This window comes from Coturnix japonica, chromosome 21, assembly GCF_001577835.2.
Source record: "Coturnix japonica isolate 7356 chromosome 21, Coturnix japonica 2.1, whole genome shotgun sequence".
Classification (NCBI taxonomy): Eukaryota; Metazoa; Chordata; class Aves; order Galliformes; family Phasianidae; genus Coturnix; species Coturnix japonica.
Genome location: NC_029536.1, coordinates 2,441,673 through 2,461,404, shown reverse-complemented (window position 1 = coordinate 2,461,404; position 19,732 = coordinate 2,441,673). Strand labels below are relative to the sequence as shown.

Sequence of the window (19,732 nt, the reverse complement as noted above, 5' to 3'; positions counted from 1 at the left end):
CACCTCCTCTGTTGCTCTTCAGCACTTAGCAGTTGTGACTAAGTTTCTGCAAAAATATTCCACCCCCAGCTCTTCAGAGTGTAATACCATCACAGACTAAACACAGCCTCAGCACCCAGGCAGCAAGTACTCCATCTGCAGCAAGGAAACAGACAGCTTCCCCAGAACACCCCCGCCATTTTGTATGGGGACTAGCAATAGTAACACACAGCACTGTGCCCACTCATCTCACCATGAAAGACTTTCACAGCACCCAGGAAGACCAGAAGAGAAGCAAAAAGTTCTTCCTGGGACTGGAAGAGAGAATCCAGTCTTGACCAGACTGCCATGAAACCACAACATGCCACCTTACCTTGAGAAGCATCCGGCACTGCTTTGGAAAGGATAGATAATAAGGCACTATGGAATTGACGTGCTGGAGGACTGCTGCTCCAACAGAGGCTTCTGTTAAACAAGACAGGAGCTACAGGGAAAAACAAAGAAAAGCTTAGTTAGCTTGTAGTATTCCTTTAACTATTAAGCATCTCATTTTGTTGTTCCCAAGTAACTGTGTTACCAGAGGACTGGAATAAAAGCCTCCTCTAGAAGGAAGCCCAAAAAACCAAGCTATATCAGGAACAGAACAAGTTCATGCCAGGTTAAATCACTGCCCTGAATGCACATCGTCTTGGCAAAAGAGGAGCTCAGGGCACTGACATTCCTCACATAGACATACTGTAACAACAGCTGAGGGTATCTATAGTTTAAGACACCTTATAGACAACATTAATGTCATTGTCACCTCACTACAAATGGCCAAATCTTCCTCATCCTCCTCACACTGCAAGGACTCCGCATGGAATGAGCCTCTTGCAAGTTCTACTGTTTGTAAGAAGTACCATAACTAAAGGAAAAGGTTCTGCTGATCAAATTGCTGTTCCTGTTAGGTTATCCTATCACCACTGCCTCACAGCACACCTACCTTGTTAATTAATTCTTTGACTGCTTGGCTCTCCTTTTAGTGATGGTGAGCAAAAGCTCACCCACCTCATTCCAAAACACCCAGATCAGAAACCCACAGATACACATCCCAGTGCTGGCAACACAAACACGAGGTTTCCTCACCTGGATGGTACAAGACAGGTACATTCTTACATCCAGTCGCAATTTACTCCAAAGTGGACTGCTGGAAGGAAGGGCCATTCTGGAAGCAAACAAGAATTGGGCTTAGATTTAAAAAGCAGTAACAAATCATGAAGAACAGTGGATTCATTTCTACAGTACTGCCAGTCAGTAAAAACATCTGCTTGAAGTACTTGGTCTTGCTGTGTGTAGAAGGCTTGGCCCCCCCTCTTTCTCTGAAATCTGACTCACAATGCCTTGATCACAAGCACACACAGTTCCAGATGCCCTTCTGTTAAACCCACACGCACTGTGCAAGCAGCTGAAGTCTAACATTAAAGTGGATGCACTTTCAGAGGGGAAAAAATGAAACTTGGGTAGGCAGCTCTGAGACAACTTCATAACTGTTTGGAAAGAGCTGCTATCTTTTCCCAGTCTCACTGCCAGAATGTAGATCTGAAATAATCCCAGACAGCTCTCACCTGCAGTTCTCACATCTCCCCAGACTTACTTTTGTTTGTTCTTAGGGGCTTTCACAAGCAGCAGCTTTTGCAGGCAGCCAAAGAGGTCCCGGACGCAGAAGGATACAAGGGCATTGAACACTGGTTAGAAAAAGTTAGAACATTTACAAATGATTGTTTTCCGTATATATTCAGAGTTCCCCAGGTAATCTGAGAAGAGCTCAAGTCAGTAACTCCTACAGAACTAGAGTCTCCACAAGCTTCCAGCCCAACCCTTGATTTCTGGTCAGAAATACACCACTCTCCCCTCAGATACAACCTGGAGCTCATATAAAAAAGGGAGCTAAGGCATGGAGACAAGTTCTATCTCCTCTATGCTACAGCACAATAATGCTGTAGAGGAGATCTAGACCTGCACTATTTTGAGAGGTCTTCATTAGGGATATATGAGCTTGACAGAAAAACTGAGCTCCAAACTATGTTAAGGTTATACAATGTCATAGAGTGAGAAAGCAAAACAGTCTTGTAAGATCAGTCCTAGAGACGATAGCAAGGAAGAAAGGATAAGTTTGCCCTATCAGTACTTATCTCACCCTCTCCCAGCAGAGAAGCCTTCCCTCCCTTTTCACACAAAGTATGGCAATCAACTCACCTGCAGCATCAAGGACTTGAAACTTGCTGGGATCAGCCCCACCACCGTCTCCTTTGGTAGTTGCTACAGCTGCTTTGAATGCTTGAGTGATTTCATGGAAAAGTCTTGGTGTCAGCCCTCTCTGAGGAAAGAATAAGAAACAAACAGTAAACTTCTGAAGCACTTTACAGGGACAGGAGCGCTGGAAATTATTTTAAGTGTAAAAAACAATAAAACATCCAATGTGAGAAAAAGCATCAAGACAGCTACAAGTGCTAACGGCTTTCACCTGCTTTAAAATAAGTTTAAGGCTTTTAATTGATTGGGGGCAGAAGGATGGAGAAGCAGAAACAGCTGCAAGCAATCATCCAATTTAACCTTCCCTCCCACTCTCAGGTGCAGCAAGATATTTCAGAGTACACTGCTCAAAATGGGACTTGAAATAAGTTCTTGGAACTGTTCAAGTCACAATGCACAGCAATACAGTGAACAAGAATTAATCCTTCTGCCTTCTTCTGAAGCACTCCAGTTTCTCTTTCTCTTCAGAGCAAGAGTAATATTGCAGCCCAAGTAAAAGCTGCAAAGATAAGTCATGCTGAACTAACACGAGCTCTATGGGCAGGACCAGCACACCATCCCCTCTGTACTTCTATGGAAGATGCACTAATTAAAAGACAGCCTTTAGAGGTGGCATCATGTGGTCAAACATGTAAAACAACATGCTCTGGTGCTTTGTATTCTCACTCCCTGCTCACCGCTGCCGCTTTCTTCCATTCCTCAACCATCTTCAAGTTCACAGGGATGGATTCAGCTTTCTTCTGTTTGACTTTCTCACGTTCTTCATCATCATCATCTTCTTCACCTTCATCACTTGCTTCCTAAAAAAGTTGATGTTATATCAAGACTACAAAAACACACATTTATTTTCTGGTCTTATCTCTTTTGCTGATTAACTAATGAAGAAGAAAGCAGGCAGTAGCAATTTGCATTATACAAAGTGCTGGTAACACCATTAAAGTTGTAACAAAATTAAGGTTATTACAAAGCCCAATAAAGCTACTTCAGCCCTGCAGCTTAACTCATGCTCAGTTCAAAGCCACAGCTGATTTCTGGATTACAAGCACTGCAGTTAATCAGTGGAGAACCTCTTCACCTGTGCAAGCATCATCCCAAATGTAATTAACACCTGCACTGAAACATTTAACACATAATGAAGTTCTGCATTCTGCTACCTCTAATGTGTCAGGTAGGACATGCAACCCTCCCTCCTCCTCTTCAGAACTGTCCGAAGCATCAAAGTTCAGCAAAGTTCGGTCATTTTCTTCCAAAAACTTGTAAAATTCAGGATCTTTTTCCTTCAGTCGGGAGAGCTGGTCTTTATGCTCAGATGCCTTTCCCTTTTTGCTGAGAGAGAAGAATTAAAACATGTTTATTCATTGCTCAAACTAGTGCTCTATGAAAAGCAAGCAACCACTTGGAACTAAGCACACCTGCAGCTAATTTGAGTGGTGATTGGATAATCAGGGCTGTGGCTTCAACAGCTGCTCTGGAAGGGCTCAAAGTTTGGTTTAACTCAGGATTAAGAAAAGACAGAATCAAAGGCCTCATCAAAGTTTGATTTAACTCGGGATTAAGAAAGATAGAACCATAAGATGGCTTCAGTTGGAAGAGACCTTAAAGCCCACACAACCCCAACTCCTGCTGAGGAAAGGGGGGCACCTAAACCACATCAGCTTGGGTTCGGGCACCTCTAGGGATGGGATGCTCGCATTGCTTTGGGCAGCAGTATCAAGGCCTCATTGCACACTGAGTAAAGGGAGCTCCCTTCAAGCACTGGAAGGCTGCAGTATGGTCTACTCAGAGCCTTATAGGAGTAACAAAGGCAGCTCATACAGCCTCTCCTTAGAGCGCAGCCTTCTCCCACTCCATAGAGTTGAATGACGCCCACCCCCGACCCCCATTCAGCCCAGCCCCTCACCGCACAGCAGCCTTAGGCTTGGGCCTCCTCCCCTTCGCAACAGGCTGGGCTTCCTCCTCCTCCTCCAAACCGCTATCAGGCTCTGACTCGTAGCCATTAGCGAGGAACTCGTCCACACTCAGCTCCTCCAGCTTCCTGTGGGACCAAAGGAGAGGAGTGAATAAGGAGAGGTGTTCCCAGCCCCAGCCGGGCCTACCCCAACCCCAGCCGGGCCTACCTCAGCCCCAGCCGGGCCTAACCCAGCCCCCCAGCCTACCCCAGCCCCATCCCCAACCCCAGCCCCAGCCCCAGCCGGGCCTAACCCAGACCCCCAAACCAAGCCTTACCCCTATCCCCATCCCCATCCCCATCCCCAGCCCCAGCCCCCAGCCCAGCCCCAGCCCCAGCCCCAGCCCCAGCCCCATCCCCAGCCGGGCCTACCCCCTCACCGCATCCCTCACCTCCTCCCAGCAGCCGCCATGTTGCCCACACGCTCCTCTCTACACCCCCACTTCCGCTCCCAGCGTGCCTCGCCACATATATAGTGGCGGCCATATTGTGGGGGCGTGGCCAAGCCCTAAAGTGGGCGTGGTTTATCCATAGCCACGCCCCCTTTATCCTCCAGGCCCCGCCCCTCCCGGGGCTGGCAGCAGCGGTGCGGGTAGAGCGGAGCCCGCAGCATCCCGCAGAGCCGTGAGTAACCGGGATACGGCCCTACCGAGCCCGGTGTGGGGTTATATGGGTTATATGGGTATAGAGGCAATGGGGAGGGAGCGGGTCCGAGCGGAAGGAAACGGCTCAGGGTTCGCAATGAGGCCGGAGTTGGCTCTGCGGTCTTGTTTTGTGTCATATCTCCGTGGATGCACTGTTTGATGCGGGAGAGATGAAGGGCAAAGGGAGAGATGTCGGTGGTAGCCGGGGGATGCGGGATGTAATGAGGGATGGGGGGTTTTAGGGTCTCTGCAATGACCGGCAGGGCGAGGAGCTGTATTGCTAAGAGCCAGCAGGGCAGCAGGGGGCTGGAGGCATCACCAGCTGCTGGGCTGGGCCAATAGAATACAAGGATTTTGTCTTAAAATAATGGGGTTTCTGCAGAATAAACAGTGCTGGAGGGAGAGAAGCTCCGGGGTGATTCAGTAACACGGGGATGTGATGGTTGCTGGGTGGATGGAGGCAACTTCTTGGCTCCAAAGATTGAAAGGAGCCTCAAAGGTCTCCTGAGCATCCATCCATTGCATAGGGATCCTGCAACAGGTTTGTGATGCCTACATGCATCTCACATAGATGCTCCTTTGGTCCCAGTGAGGAAGTCAGCCAGACTCCCTAAGTGCAAAATAGCTGGGAGGAAAAAGAAAACAATGCAGCTAATCTTGTGTTCCTACAGCTGCTGGTTGCCCTGTTTGCAGCACCAAACTGGCTCCAAGTGGGACACAGAGTGCTGTGCAGATCCCAAATGGAGTAAGGTCACCTGATATTGTGGACTTTTAGGCTCACATAGGATGTATCACAGTGGTGATGGGTTGGAGTTGGACTAGATGATCTTAGAGGTCTTTTCTAACCTTAATGATTCTATGGTTCTGTGATTCAGTACAACTTTCTGGTTAGGATGACTGCAGCCAAGCAATCAGCTCTGCAATCTCTCCTCTCTGCAGCCCAAATTTCCCTCCTGACCCTGGTATTCAGCATGACACTGAGTGAGGCTGAAGGATTTGGGAGCTGATTGATGTGTGAATGAAGCAAACGGCATCTAATTCAGAGCAGGAGATGGCAGGAATTGTAGTTCCCTCTCTCTTGGGTTGATGATCTAGGATTGAATGGAGCCTTTCCTTAGTGCCTTGGGTGACAAGGAAGGTCCCTTGTCCTTCTCTTGGCTTTTTTCCTTGTCTTTCCTACTCTCCTTCACCATTGTCACCTTGCTTCATGTCATCAGCACTCCCTTGGACCCCCTCTTTTACCCCCCAAGCCCCCCTATATGACCCCATAACCCCCCATAGGACCCTATATGACCCCATAACCCCCCATAGGACCCCCATATCCCCCTCTATCACCCCCATAACCCCCCCCCCAGGACCCCCATAAACCCCCATAGGACCCCCTAACCCCCCCCATGACCCATGGGGGTCATTCCTGCTTGATGTCAATTACTTACTGCCAAGTAATCAGAGGATCACGGAGTCATTCAGGTAGGAAAAGACCACTGATGCCCCCAGCTCCTATCCCAGCCCATCCCCACGGTGCCCACTGACCACAGCCTGTTCCAAGCTGGCCCAATGCCACCCTCTGCAGTCACCATTGCTGTGCAGAGCAGGCAGGCGGAGGGCACAGTGCTATTGGAAGGGTGATGGCAAAGGGTGCCATTGGGGTGTTGCTTGGCAAGACTGGGAGCCTGGAGTTCAGATCTCCTCTGCCAGGGGCTGCCTGCACCTGACCCAGGCTCTACTTGTGACTCTTTGCCTTTCTGAAGAGTGAGTTGGGGTCAGAGGTGTCTGTCAAAGGGGCTGGAGGAGCTCACGAGTGCCACTGTGATTGGAGATTGTGCCATAAAGCAGAACTGGATGTGACAGCTGCTCTCCATTGTCTGCTGAATGATGCTGGGAAGGGGGATTTGGGACATGACCCACATTTCCAACCCTTGGCAGAGGCAGGAGGGCTTGTTTTTGCTTAGATTTTGATGTGCTTTGTGCTGGACTGTAGGAGCTGCTGTGTGATCCCAGTGCAGCTGGAGACCTTCACCTTTTGCTGAGCATCTCAAAGGCATCTTGATGAATTAGTTTCCATTTCTTATTTCTTCCCATTGCGGGAATTGAAACCATGCAGGTCCTGACCCATTACTTGGTGTGACCCAAATGTCAGCACAGCTACCTCTGAGCCCATCAGCTGTGTATGGAGCTGCTGCCATCCCCTATGTGCAAGGAATGTGAGAGCTGCATTGAGGATATCTGCAAGAAGATATCCTGGGTGAGGTGTGCATGGGGCAGGGAGCAGAGTGTGCATCCAGGGAGGCACAAGGCAGGCCAGGCTGAAATCCTTTCTCTTTTTTCATATATGGGAGCAAAGGCACTTCTGAATATTGGGTTGGGGTAACTGGGATCCAAACAAAACACCCCATGAGAAATGGGGAGAAAAGCTTCCAACAGGAGACCTCCAGCCTTCCATATGCATCAGAACCTATTGATTCCAACGTGCTGAGCTGCTGAAAGGCACTGACTAGGTCAATGTGCTGAATGCCCTTCTTGCCTGAAGCCAGCACTGTGTCTGTGCTGTAGAGCTGGCAATTGTGTGCAGCGTTCCCCTGCCCTCCCCACCCCCCCTTGCCAAGGCTCCACATCCTCTCTGGCAGCTTGTCACTTCTCTGCAGATGTCTAGACAGGAGGATTCAGTGCGTGTCACTTATGCCTAATTCATTTACAAAACACACACACACACAACACAACCCTACAGAGAGCTGGGGATTCTCAGTCCTGCAGACTCAGCGCTGGCTGTGGCTCTCAGATTAATTCCATTGCTTGCAGGAGCAGCACAAACCTTGCTTGCCATAGGGTTGGAGGAACAGGAGGGGGATGTGGGGTCACTGGGGGGGGTACAACCAGCTCTTTATGGGGGCTCTGCTGCTCCATGAGCTCATTGCAGTGCACTTCCCAGTCCTGAGCTTCCTCACCATTGGTAACTTCATCTCTTCCAGGCTGAACACTTGATTAACCTCATGTTAAAGACGAGCTGCTGCACGCTGTCCATTCAGATTCCCTGGATGAAGGTGGAGAGAGGAGGGGCTGAATTTCTCTGTGCTGTAGTGAGGGCACAGAGTGTCCTGTCTGTGCCAGTGATGCCAGCACAGGCTCTGCTGAGGACCAGATTTAGTGCCCTGGGTGTATACAGCTGGATGATTTCCAACCTGCTTCAATCACATTTGCTGTCGGGAGAGGTAGCAGAGCAATATATTCTAGCATGAGCTGTGTCAGGCCCTCTGAAATCAGCAAAAATGTGGGCTATCTTAGTTCGAGCTATAAGGGCAGGTAGTGTGCATCAGCTGCAGCTTGTGCAAACGGCTCTTCTGTCTCAGAACTGCCTACTGCAAGAGGATTACTGATGCTAGCTTAAAGCTTCTATTCAGACGCAGCCTGGAGATGCACCAGAAGGGATGGCTCAGCAAGAGCACACAGCTTAACGGGACCTCTGTGATGCCAGATGGAAGGGGAGATGTGTGGGCAGCCTGCATTGTGCCCAGCCAGGTTCCTGGGTGTCAGTACTGCTGTGTTGGTGGCCTCACGCTGCAGCAGCACAACAGCAGCTATTGTTCCTGCCAGCTCAGCTCATGATTGCTAAAGGGAAGGAGCAGTCCCTGGATTGCAGGAGAACATCTTATCCCAGCCTGGCTCCAAGAGGGAGGAAGATGCTTCCCCACCTGAGCTGGGCAGCAGTTGCTTGTGCTCCCCTGTTCTGCCCAGTCTGGCTTTTCTATGAGTTTTAATATTAACTGAGCATCTCTATTCACTATGGGAATGCTGGATGCTTGCTGGGAGATGGGTCAGGATTCATCCCAGTGGGGTTAGATATAGGGATTCTGAGTGCTGGTGTAGGGCTGTTTTCACCCTCTCCATCCACCTGGCCAGCTATGCAGGATATCTGCTGGCAAACAAAAACCTCCACCCAGGGCAGCCAATAAAGAGTCATTCTGCAGGGCCTTCCTGGGCTAAGGGGCCATCACTGAGCTTCTCCCCAGCGGATGCTCTGCTCCCTACTTATTGCTCAGCACGTTTCTCTTCACTCCCAGCAAAATATGGGGTGTTGTTTTTTGTGTGTGTGTGCGGAGAGAACAGACCTCCCTTTGGGCAGGGATCATTTGCATTCATTAACAGAGCTGTTATGCATGGCCACGCTCTGTCGCAGAGGAGCCAAACAAACGCCTGCCTTTCTTTTTTGTCATAACCCAGGAGTCATTACAAGTCAGCACTGCATCCGCTCTGGCTGATGCATAACACGTGCACTTGGGCTGCTGCATGCCCCACAAAAGTGGGCTTGTATGGATTTCCCCCCCTAGAGCCCTGCACACTGCCTTACTGTCTCCTGTGGTCCAGGCGCTGTTCCCCATTAATTATATCTTAGCAGGGCTCATAGACTTTCATTTCCTGGGAATGAAGTTTGCTTTTCCATGATGCAGGGGGGCAGGAGGGAGGAGGGCTTTGTAGGAGCTGTGTAGATCCTAAGGGAGGGCTCATTCATGGGGTGGGGATGCTGCTGGGGACCTGGGGTCACTAGGGGGGTTGGGGTGGTGTCTCCATTGAGTGCTGCTTGGTTGCTTTGGAGCCCAATGGCACGGCTGCAGCATGGAGCACTGTAGGAATGTAGGAGGTGCTGGTGGGGCTCTGACTGAGCTCAGAGGTTCACTGCAGGGAATAATGTCACCCTTGTCACTTCTGCATTTGTGCTTGCCCTGAGTTGTGCAATGACTCAGTGGCAGGGCTGGGAAGAGAGCCCAACACTTCCGACCCTCTTTGGAAATGCATTTGATTGCTGGAGCTGAGGATGCGCTGGCAGCGATGTACCCTTCAGCTGTGCCCTCTGTCTGTCCCCACTGCTGCAGCCACATCCCGTGCCACCCCCTGGAGGCACACTGCCCTCCCCATCCTACAAGCACCCTGTCCTGCCTTGTCCCCTCTGCGCCCTCCTGGCAGTGATGATGGAGAGAAGGATGCTTGGTGGTGCTGGGGATGCTGCAGCTTTCTGCAGAGCCCTGCTCAGTACTTAACTAATGACCCAAAGGGCACAGAGCACCCTGCTGGAAAGCATTGCCTTCACATTGCGCCCACCCTGGCAGCGAAGAGGGAATCTCACATCACACTGATGATGCACAAGAGAAGAGGGCATTGCAGGCCTCTCTCCCACTCAGAAAAGATGTTTATTCATCCTTTCCCTCCTCCAGACTCTAGTACATGACACAACTGCTATTTAAACATGAATAGAGCTTCCGTGGCTGAGCCGGCACAGCGTGGGGGGCTCTATTTTTAGGCTGGAGATGTGGAGGTGTGGCGAGGCAATGGGGAGCAGAGGGGATTCTCTCTCCGCAGGGATGCGGGGGCTGGTGGATGGATGTGGCACGATGACTTCCTTCCTTCCTCCACGCTCCCCTCCTCCCTCCTGGGATGCTGCAGCTGGTGCTGGGCTGTGCCTGGTTAGGGGATGCAGGAGGGCAGTGTGCTCTGCTTGTTTCTTGTACAGGCTTTGTAGAGTGAGAGAATAATCCGAGTTGGAAGGGACCCATGAGGATCATATGGAATCATAGAATTGCTCAGGTTGGAAAAGACCTTAAAGATCTTCAATGTCCAACCATCCCACCCTAAGAACCCTTTGTTAAATCATGTCCCTTCACATGTAGGAGGTGGTGTGACATCAAGGGAAAACCACAGCTATTGTAAAGCATTGCCCTTTTGACAGCAGGTGAGGAGGATGCTGACCCACAGATGGGCTTCACAGAGCAGTGAAGACCCTCAGCCCATATACTTGAGAACCACGGGACTTGTACGGATCTCAAGCCATTCCTTTGGGTTAATACTTTATTTTCCCTCATTCCAGTGACGTTGGGAAGGGAGAACTCCCATCACAGCCATGGAGGGCGGCGTGCAGCTCCTCAACCGTGATGGCCACAGCATCTCACACAACTCCAAGCGCCATTACCACGATGCCTTCGTGTGCATGAACCGCATGCGGCAGCGCGGGCTGCTCTGCGACATCGTGTTGCATGTGGGCACCAAGGAGATCAAGGCCCACAAGGTGGTGCTGGCGTCCTGCAGCCCCTACTTCCACGCCATGTTCACAAGCAAGTAGCCTCCTCTTCTCTTCCCCTGTATCCCTCTCTTTGCTGCACACCTCTTCCTGCCCATCTCCTACCTTATGGAAGCTCTTTCAAGAGCCATCTCTTTATCAGGCATAGCTGAGCTCGTGGTTCATTGCCAGCTTGCATCCCCTCACCCAGACAACCTTCTGCACTACAATGTTGTCTGCCTACAATTCATCCAGGCCATGGACATTGCGTAGATATGGAATAGGCAGGAGGTGGATGACAAGAAAGAAACACCCCGAGGTCTGTTGTTCATATCTGGTGTCTGTGTTGCCCCAGATGAGATGAGTGAGAGCCGACAGACCCATGTGACGCTGCACGACATCGACCCTCAAGCCCTGGAGCAGTTGGTGCAATATGCTTACACAGCAGAGATCGTGGTGGGCGAGGGCAATGTGCAGGTAGGAGCCCCCACCCCAGGCCTATCTATGCCATAAATCCTTACCTCCGGAGCTCTTCTCTCCCTGTGCTCAGGGCTTTCTACTGTTTCTGGTACTTGCATCTAACAGTGGTCATCTGCACTCCTGAGCTCCTGCAGCTGGTGTGGATGGAAGTGATCCTTAAAGCAGTATTGCAATGGCCATTTCTTAGCCCTGTGGGGGGTCATGGGTGTCTTACTTGGCTCTTAAACTTCATCCTGTTGGAAACAAGGAGTGCTTTGTCCTCTATGTGCTTGTGAAGTTGCTCAGTAAACCTGTGCTGCTATTTAAACTAGTGATGGAAATGGTGCTTCCTTGCCTTGGAAGCTCCTTTTCTTTCCCCATTCTTTTCCACTGCCCAGACACTTCTTCCTGCTGCCAGCCTGCTTCAGCTCAATGGGGTGAGGGATGCTTGCTGCAAGTTCCTGCTCAGCCAACTCGACCCATCTAATTGCCTGGGGATCCGGGGCTTTGCCGACACACACTCCTGCAGTGACCTCCTCAAGTCTGCACACAAGTACGTCCTCCAACACTTTGTAGAGGTGTCCAAGACGGAGGAATTCATGTTGCTGCCTCTTAAACAGGTGAGATTCTGATAGAAGCATGAAGGTGTGGGACAGGCAAGGCTTCTGAATGGCACAGTCAGAACAAGACAGGGGATAGCAGGGGAATGCAGCCAGATTCTGTGCTTTGGTCTTTTCTGTTTGATGGGGAAACAATACATGTGGAGAATGCTGTCAGAGAGTGAGCTTAATCCCCTGTGAAATAGGGATGGGTGGGCAGCAGGGAGGATAATTGCTGTCACTGGTGTCTGCCACCCGAGCTCTGAATGCTTCTCCCTGGGTGCACAAACCTGGGACCCACTTCTCTCCATCCATCCCTGGGGCTGTGGGGTGCATGGCAGTAAGGGGGGTATGGCTCTCCACCTGCTCCAGATCTGTCCTTGGCAGGCAAAGCAAGCACACTGTGAGCAGCCAGAGCACCTGGCTCCATCCCATGAAATATTGAAGGGACCCGTACAAGCAGAGTATTCTGCCTGATCTCACTGATGTTTATTGGAAGTGTCAGGCATTGCAGCAGTCTCTGATGCAGAAAGGGAGGAATAAACCAAGGAGGGGACTGAGGGCAGAGCTGTTTCTACACCAGGGCTGTGAGGAGGGGGAAGCACAGCTGCACCTGCTTGCTGGGGGACCAGCTGCCCTTAGCTGTGTACCCCCCTCAGCCACCAGTGTCTGCAGGAGGCTGCTTTGTACCTCTTTGTGCTGCTCTGCATGTCCAATTCCCTGCTATGGGAACATGTCCCTTCCTCTTGCTCTGCACCAGCTGGGAGTTGCCTTTTCCATCCTTCTTTGCAGGTGCTGGACCTCATTTCTAGTGACAGCCTCAATGTGCCATCAGAGGAGGAGGTGTACCGGGCTGTGCTCAGCTGGGTCAAGCATGATGTGGACAGCAGGAGACAGCATGTCCCCAGGGTGAGTCTGCTGGGGAAGATGGCCTGGTTCAACCCAACACTGCTGATGTCTGGTCTGGGTGGGTGAATAGAATGGGAAGGAATGGCCTCACATTGCTCCAGGTGAGGTTCAGACTGGAATCTTAACGATGCTGTGATTCTAAGGAAGCTGTAGGGCAGCCAGAGGATGGGATGTGGGCAGAAATAGGAAGGGGAGGAATGGAGGCTGCACTGCTGAACCCTTCCCACCACACTGATGGGATACAACCTCTCTCTTTTCAGCTCATGAAATGTGTGCGGCTGCCCCTGCTGAGCCGGGACTTCCTGATGAGCAACGTGGACACGGAGCTGCTGGTGCGGCACCACTCGGAGTGCAAGGACCTGCTGATTGAAGCCCTCAAGTACCACCTTATGCCTGAGCAGAGAGGGGTCCTCAGCAACAGCAGGACCAGGCCACGGCGCTGCGAGGGGGCCAGCACTGTGCTCTTTGCTGTGGGTAAGGCTCTCCCAACGACGGGGTTACCCTTACATCTGCACAAAGCTCCAGCTTTCCAACCTTTCCCAAGGATTACCCATGGCCTTGGGAATGATGCGTGCTCTGTTTGCAGGTGGGGGCAGCCTGTTTGCCATCCATGGGGACTGTGAGGCCTACGACACACGGACGGACCGCTGGCACATGGTGGCCTCCATGTCAACCCGCAGGGCCAGGGTGGGCGTCGCGGCCATTGGGAACAAGCTTTATGCTGTAGGCGGGTAAGGGAGCATGGGGTAGGGATCTGAGCCAGGACCAGGCCATGGGGTCTGCTCTGGAGCTCCAGGCCCAGCTCACAGGTCCTACAGTCTGAGTTCTCACACTCTATTTTTCTCCCTGTAGTTACGATGGGACCTCAGATTTGGCCACGGTGGAATCCTACGATCCTGTCACCAACTCCTGGCAACCGGAGGTGTCCATGGGCACCAGGAGGAGCTGCCTGGGTGTAGCAGCACTTCATGGGCTTCTCTATGCTGCTGGGGGGTACGATGGGGCCTCGTGCCTGAACAGGTAGGGAATGGCCGGCTGTGGGCTCCTCCATTGCTCTTGCATGCTCTGTCCTTGGTGCTGGGTGCTGGGAAGCCCACATGGTCCTCTCCTGACAGAGTAGATTTCTTGCTATCCAGCTCTGTCTTCCAGTGTCTTTGGCACAGGCAGTTTCTTCATGGAGAAACAAACAAACAAATAGACAGACAACACCATTCTGCAGTCCTCTGCCCCAACCAAACATGGCCTTTGTTAGTTCTTCCCTCCATTTTTCCCTCCCTTTTCCCAAGCTTCCTTGGGAGCTGCCCAGGAGGGCTTGTGTCAAAGGGCTTTGAGCTGGGCCTTGCCAGTGTCACACCTGAATTCCTGTGTCCCTGCCTGCTGCAGCGCAGAGCGGTACGACCCTCTGACAGGCACCTGGACCTCCATCGCTGCCATGAGCACCAGGAGACGCTACGTCCGGGTGGCAACGCTAGGTGGGTGCTGGCATGAGGACACAACCTGCTTCTGTGCAGACTGTCTCTTGCATTTCTGGTGGTTCCTTCTGATATCCTGTTCAAATTCCTGCCCTACCTTCCTCACATTCCCCAGCTGTGGGTCTGGGTTGCCCTATCATCCCTCTGCTATGTCCTGACCTACTCCCTGCCTTTGCCTTGCTCCTTGGTTTCGGTAGTAGTTGGGTTTCATCACATTCTGGAGGCAGCTCCCCAGGGAACCCCACAACTTGCTCCTCAGCCCCTTTGTGCTCCCTTCTAGCTTGGAGCAAGGGGGTAGGCTGCGGGAGGAGACCACCTTATTCCTCCTCCCCTATGAAAGGGGGACAGTTCCTTTCCAAATCATGCAAGTAATAGTGTGGTTTCAAAACTGCCTCTACAAGAGGTGTCACAGCATTTGGTGTCTCTACAATGTCTCACGGCTCCATTGAGTTCTGTTCCTAGGGAGGGTAAAGGGTGAGAAGTGGCCACTTCATTGCTTAGTGCAGCTCTGGGGTCGATGCAAGTACTACCACCTCCCCTCCAGCTGGGGTAGCTCACAGCTTCTCACCATCCCACCATCAGCTGCGAGGTATCCCCCACTGCCTCTTCCCCATTGTCAGCTTTCAGCTCTCAGTGCTGACTCAGAGGTTCCCTCCCCTCCATCACAGCTCATACACCTCCTTATTGGCCTTCCCTATGCTTCAGCCCCCACCTCTCAAAATAACCCACTGCTCCAGCAGGGAGCACTCACAGCTCCCATAATGAGGAGGTCAGGAAGCTGCAGGAGGGCGAGTTCTTTGGGAAGTGTTGAGAAATTGCCTGGTGAACCTTTCACAGTGCTGCAAGGCAGGGGGGAGTGGGGAGCTGTGCTGAGAGCTGCTTGGCTGCTGGGGAGTGGGGGCACTGCAGGGGGCACACAGCCCACGGCCCCCATGGGCACCCCATAAATCCTGTGCTGGAACTGCTGCTGTGCTTTGTAGCTAATCTGTGTGTGTGTGTGACTGTCTTTGCAGAAGGCAACCTCTATGCTGTTGGGGGATATGACAGCTCATCCCACTTAGCCACAGTAGAAAAGTATGAGCCCCAGGTAATTACAGAAGAAAGCATGCCTGGTAACCTTCCTCCTCCTCTTCCTCCTCCTCTCCTGGTGGGTGCTTGATGGAGCCCTGCAGCAAACCAGTGGGCACAAGAGAACACTGCAGACTGTGGGCAAGCAGCTATGCATGGTTCTGTAGCACACCCTGTGGTGCACAAAACAGAGGGGTTCTCGACCTCTTGTCCAGCTCTTTTGCAGGGACTGAGTGCACTCCAGAGCAAAAACTCACCCGTGCAAACCCTGAGATCTCTCTCTCAGACTTTCAGCCCCAAGAGCTCTCCCTGTCCCCATTGCCTGAGATCCTTACTGCATCCCCCTCCCAGCAGTTAGCTGGGATTGCAGAGTGGGCTATTGGGTCTGGGGTCCTGTAGCTCTATTAGAGCAGGCTGCATCAGTTCCAGAGGCTTTCAGAACAGCCTTTCTTGTAAAGCCGCTGCCATACCTTGTGCAAATTTAACTAGATACAGCTCGATTCCCATGGCTGGGGTTCAGCTGTGACATGCTGGTAGCCTGGCACAGAGCAGTGGCTCTGTCTGCTGTGCTGTGCTTTTCTGAGCTGTCAGCAGAGGTCTCTCCTGGGGCACTGCAGTTCTTCCTGCAGGAGAGATTCTCCTTTACAAATTTTGCTGTTGTCCTACTGCAGCTGAGTTGGAAAGGCAGCTTGGCCCTGTGTTTGTGGCAGTGCTGCAGTCCAGCTCGCTGCTGGGCAAGCAGCTCATTGCCTCTGCTCCAGATAGCAATGGAATGAGGGTTACTCCTCACTGGCCTTTTGGATGAAGGGGAAAGAGCTGGGGTCCTGCCAGAAATCTTTTGGTTAGGGTTAGGGTTCTGCCCTAAGTGTCGTATCAGGGCTAAGATCACAGGGACACATGGAAAATGACCTATACCTGTGTCTCACCAATGCATATTGCCCCTCCCCAGATCAACACGTGGACTCCCATTGCCAACATGCTGAGCCGCCGCAGCAGCGCAGGGGTGGCTGTGCTGGAGGGGATGCTCTACGTGGCTGGTGGCAATGATGGGACCAGCTGCCTTAACTCCGTTGAGCGTTACAACCCCAAAACCAACACGTGGGAGAGCGTGGCACCCATGAACATCCGCAGGTAAGGAACTGCTGGCCTGCAGCTGCTGCAGGGAGGGTTGGGAGCTTGTCTCTGAAAGCCTTGCCTTACTTGGCACTGCAAAATGCAGGCCGTGCCCATGGGGCCGGTTAGCCCTGCTGGCTCCGTGCTCCCTGCACAAAGGCAGCAACATATCAGAGCAAAGGGAAAGACTGGAGGCAATGCTTGAGCCTCTGCACTGTCTCTGCATGCTCCTTCCAGGAGCACCCACGACCTGGTGGCTATGGACGGCTGGCTGTACGCGGTGGGAGGCAACGATGGCAGCTCCAGCCTGAACTCCATCGAGAAGTACAACCCACGCACCAACAAGTGGGTGGCAGCCTCCTGCATGTTCACCCGCCGCAGCAGCGTTGGGGTGGCCGTGCTGGAACTTCTCAACTTCCCACCCCCCTCCTCGCCTACGCTCTCTGTGTCCTCGACGAGCCTTTGACAAAGGATCGGGACCTGCCTTACCTCCAGGGGGTCGGGGATCCGTCCTGCGGGGCAGCCGCTCACTGTAGGAGCAGAGCAAAGGCATTGGCTGCCATCCCCAGCCCCTCTGCTCCCATGGAGCCCGGAGCCATCCCTGGCGCACACCTCGGATCAACGAACCCCAAACTGTGCTTCCTGGGGGACCACCCTCCTTCCACAGCACCAGGAGAGGGGGTGCTCCCACTCCATCCCTGGACTCATCTCACCGCTCTCCCAAAGGGTTACGTGTTTTCTTTGGGGAAGGGGACCTCAAAACCATCGCTGCTTATTGGATTCATGCAATCCAGCCGGTGCCACATAGGCAGCACAGCCAGCCTGGGGGGCTTTGCCATGGTGGGCAGTGCTCCTCCCGGGGACGCGGTTGGATGTGCAATGCCACTCCGAATGTCACTGTAGCCAAACTCTTGACCAAGACTAATGTGCACTGTTAAAGACTCTGAGGCCACCGCATGGTTCTCAATGGTGTCTAATTGATGCCTTAAAAATACACAAATGAAGCCCAGCGAAGGGACAAGGGCCTGGAGGAGGTGAAGTTTGGAGACCAAGCCTCATTCATAAGGACCCAACCAGCCATGGGGAGTCATGCAAGTGGATGGGATGGACCTGCCTGCACCCATCCCTGCTCCATCTACGCATCCCACTGTGCCGCCTGGCTGGGAACAGAGCAGCTCATTGCTGTTCCCCTCTTTGCAGAGCAGATTCCGGGTTGATGGCAAGGTCCAGCCTTCCAGACAAGGAGGATCGCCTGGCATTACTTTTGTTGGCATTAACTTTTCACCTTTTTGGGTTTTTTTAATTATTATTTTTAATTTGAACGCAAGATTTTAATGTTAATGATTTCATATCATTTTATTTTTACACTCTGCCGGTATTCCCCATCCCATCTGCTTTGGAGGCAGCAGAAGGGATGCAATTACTTTTCTTAATTGTTGATGAGATGATGACTATGTCCTGGAAGACGTTCTCTATGGATGTGTGGGTGTGTGTGCATGTGTGAGATACCATATGTACAGTGAAAACAGCACGGATGGGACCGTGCGCAATTAGCAGCTCCTTGGCAATTAGGCAACCACTTTAAATGAAGGTTGAATCAATTAGCACCGTAAATCACAAGCCTGTCCTTCCAGACCTGTGCTATGGAACCTCTGGGGTTGCTTAGATTTCAATGTGTGTGATGTAGGGTGTGAGGTTTGGATTGGAAGAATGTTATCCCATGTTGAAGGGGAATGACTCAGCCACTGGTACCTCAACAGGGTCCAGTTGTGGCCTTGGGAACGTGGTGAAATGTTGTTTGTTTGGTTGGGGCTGATGCCTTTTTCCTTGTTCCCACACTCCTCATTGACAGTGTTCAGATTTCACCCATAGGATTGTAATCATGGAGTCACTGAGGTTGGAAAGAGCACTAAGATCATCGAGTTCAACCCCAACCCATCCCCACAGTGACGGTATTTAGCCTACCTTTTCAATAGGGATTCCCTGCTTTCTCCACTCCTTGGGGTGAACGTTGAGTTTGGGATGAGCCAAGGACTCCCCAGCTTTGTTCACATTAACAAGGGTGAAATAGGCACAGAGTTGTATGTGTGTGTGTGTGCATGACCAAGGTCTGAATTCTTTTCTTGCCATCCCTGGAAGCAACATGAGGAGTGCATCCAGCAGCTCTGGGATCATTTGCGAAGGAGATGCTGGCTGCTGAGGCCAACGGGAGGAATGGAAGAAGGGTGGTGGGAACCCTCAGCAATGGCGATGCTGTCCTTCCTCTGGGCATCAGCACAGGCAGCATCACTTCTGTCACCCACCAGTTGGGCCCTGAGCAATACCAGCCCTGAGGCTGTTCTGCAAAACAGAAACCTGGGGAGCCTCCCGCGCCCCACGTCCTATCTATGCAGGTGCTCACTGCTTTCCTCTGTAGGGAACGAAGGAAGGAAAGGGAGAAACTGTCCCCGGAGCACCCCGACCCGCACTGTGTGGACACGAGGTGTCGGCACCTGCCCCCGGGTTGACGCCGGGGTCGGGATTGCTTCTGGTGCTGCACGACCTCAGCGGGGGCCGTGCGTCCGTCTGTGTCTGTCCCTGCGTGGGGAGGAGAACCGCCAGCTCTCCGCGGCTCCTCTGCCGTCCTCACTTAGTGCTGTCTCACCCCAAATGTGCTGTTTCCTATGTGAGCTCCGTCCACTTGGGCTGGGGGGGATCCAGCCATGTCCCGCAGGGGTCCAGCTGTGGCTGGCAGTGCTGACCCCATTGTGGGCACGGCTCGCCCCTCGCCGCTAGCAGACCCGCCGTGTCCATGTCCAACCGTTGTCACTTTGGTTTCTCTGTAAGTCACCCCCCCCTTATTTATGTGGAACTCTGTTTCAAGGAATTTTTTGCACTACATGGGACCGGGGAAGGGATACAAGCAATACAAAGCCAATGTGTACAATAAAGGTGTTTTCTTGAATACGGGATCCTGCCTTTTGCATCCTTCTTTTACACTTGCCTGGCGGAATCAGGCAGCACTGCTGGGAAGACAAAAGCAAAGGGAGGGGGTTCTGCTGGAGCTCATTGGGACCAACCCAGCTCGAGGCATGGGGGCTTTGGAGGCAGAGTGATTTACACCTCCCTCAGCCTTTAAATCCCAGCTTGGGCTCCCCAGGAGCCTCCAGCACTGCTGACAGCTTTCCTTGCCGTGGAAATGAAAACCAGACTGGGGGGGAAAC

General features: G+C 52.2%; 2 protein-coding genes across 2 annotated transcripts in view; one reads left to right on the top strand and one right to left on the bottom strand.

Annotated features, from left to right (window-relative positions):
* NOC2L (NOC2 like nucleolar associated transcriptional repressor) overlaps window positions 1-4,711 on the bottom strand; it is a 28,284-nt gene extending 23,573 nt beyond the window's left edge. Inside the window, exons 1-8 of the mRNA XM_015882692.2 lie at window positions 4,612-4,711; window positions 4,172-4,306; window positions 3,426-3,597; window positions 2,949-3,071; window positions 2,215-2,335; window positions 1,613-1,703; window positions 1,105-1,183; window positions 353-463 (exon numbers count right to left, since the gene is read on the bottom strand). Coding sequence (XP_015738178.1) covers window positions 353-463; window positions 1,105-1,183; window positions 1,613-1,703; window positions 2,215-2,335; window positions 2,949-3,071; window positions 3,426-3,597; window positions 4,172-4,306; window positions 4,612-4,631 — 852 coding nt within the window. The 5' untranslated portion in view covers window positions 4,632-4,711. The remainder of the gene's footprint in view (window positions 1-352; window positions 464-1,104; window positions 1,184-1,612; window positions 1,704-2,214; window positions 2,336-2,948; window positions 3,072-3,425; window positions 3,598-4,171; window positions 4,307-4,611) is intronic.
* Window positions 4,712-4,749: 38 nt separating this feature from the next.
* KLHL17 (kelch like family member 17) lies at window positions 4,750-19,480 on the top strand. The gene is made up of 12 exons (XM_015882693.2): window positions 4,750-4,843; window positions 10,721-10,964; window positions 11,265-11,386; window positions 11,767-11,988; window positions 12,760-12,876; window positions 13,137-13,350; window positions 13,463-13,607; window positions 13,729-13,896; window positions 14,260-14,348; window positions 15,362-15,435; window positions 16,366-16,547; window positions 16,767-19,480. The coding sequence occupies exons 2-12, from the start codon at window positions 10,754-10,756 to the stop codon at window positions 16,993-16,995; spliced, it is 1,773 nt and encodes a 590-aa protein (XP_015738179.1). The 5' UTR covers window positions 4,750-4,843; window positions 10,721-10,753; the 3' UTR covers window positions 16,996-19,480.
* Window positions 19,481-19,732: the final 252 nt, after the last annotated feature.

What these genes read in the sequence shown, in the direction of transcription:
- KLHL17 (XM_015882693.2), top strand. Translation starts at nt 10,754, where the DNA reads ATGGAGGGCGGCGTGCAGCTCCTCAACCGTGATGGCCACAGCATCTCA. An exon ending in CACTGTGCTCTTTGCTGTGG is followed by an intron (nt 13,351 to 13,462) that starts GTAAGGCTCTCC and finishes CTCTGTTTGCAG; the next exon opens with GTGGGGGCAGCCTGTTTGCC. An exon ending in AAGCTTTATGCTGTAGGCGG is followed by an intron (nt 13,608 to 13,728) that starts GTAAGGGAGCAT and finishes TTCTCCCTGTAG; the next exon opens with TTACGATGGGACCTCAGATT.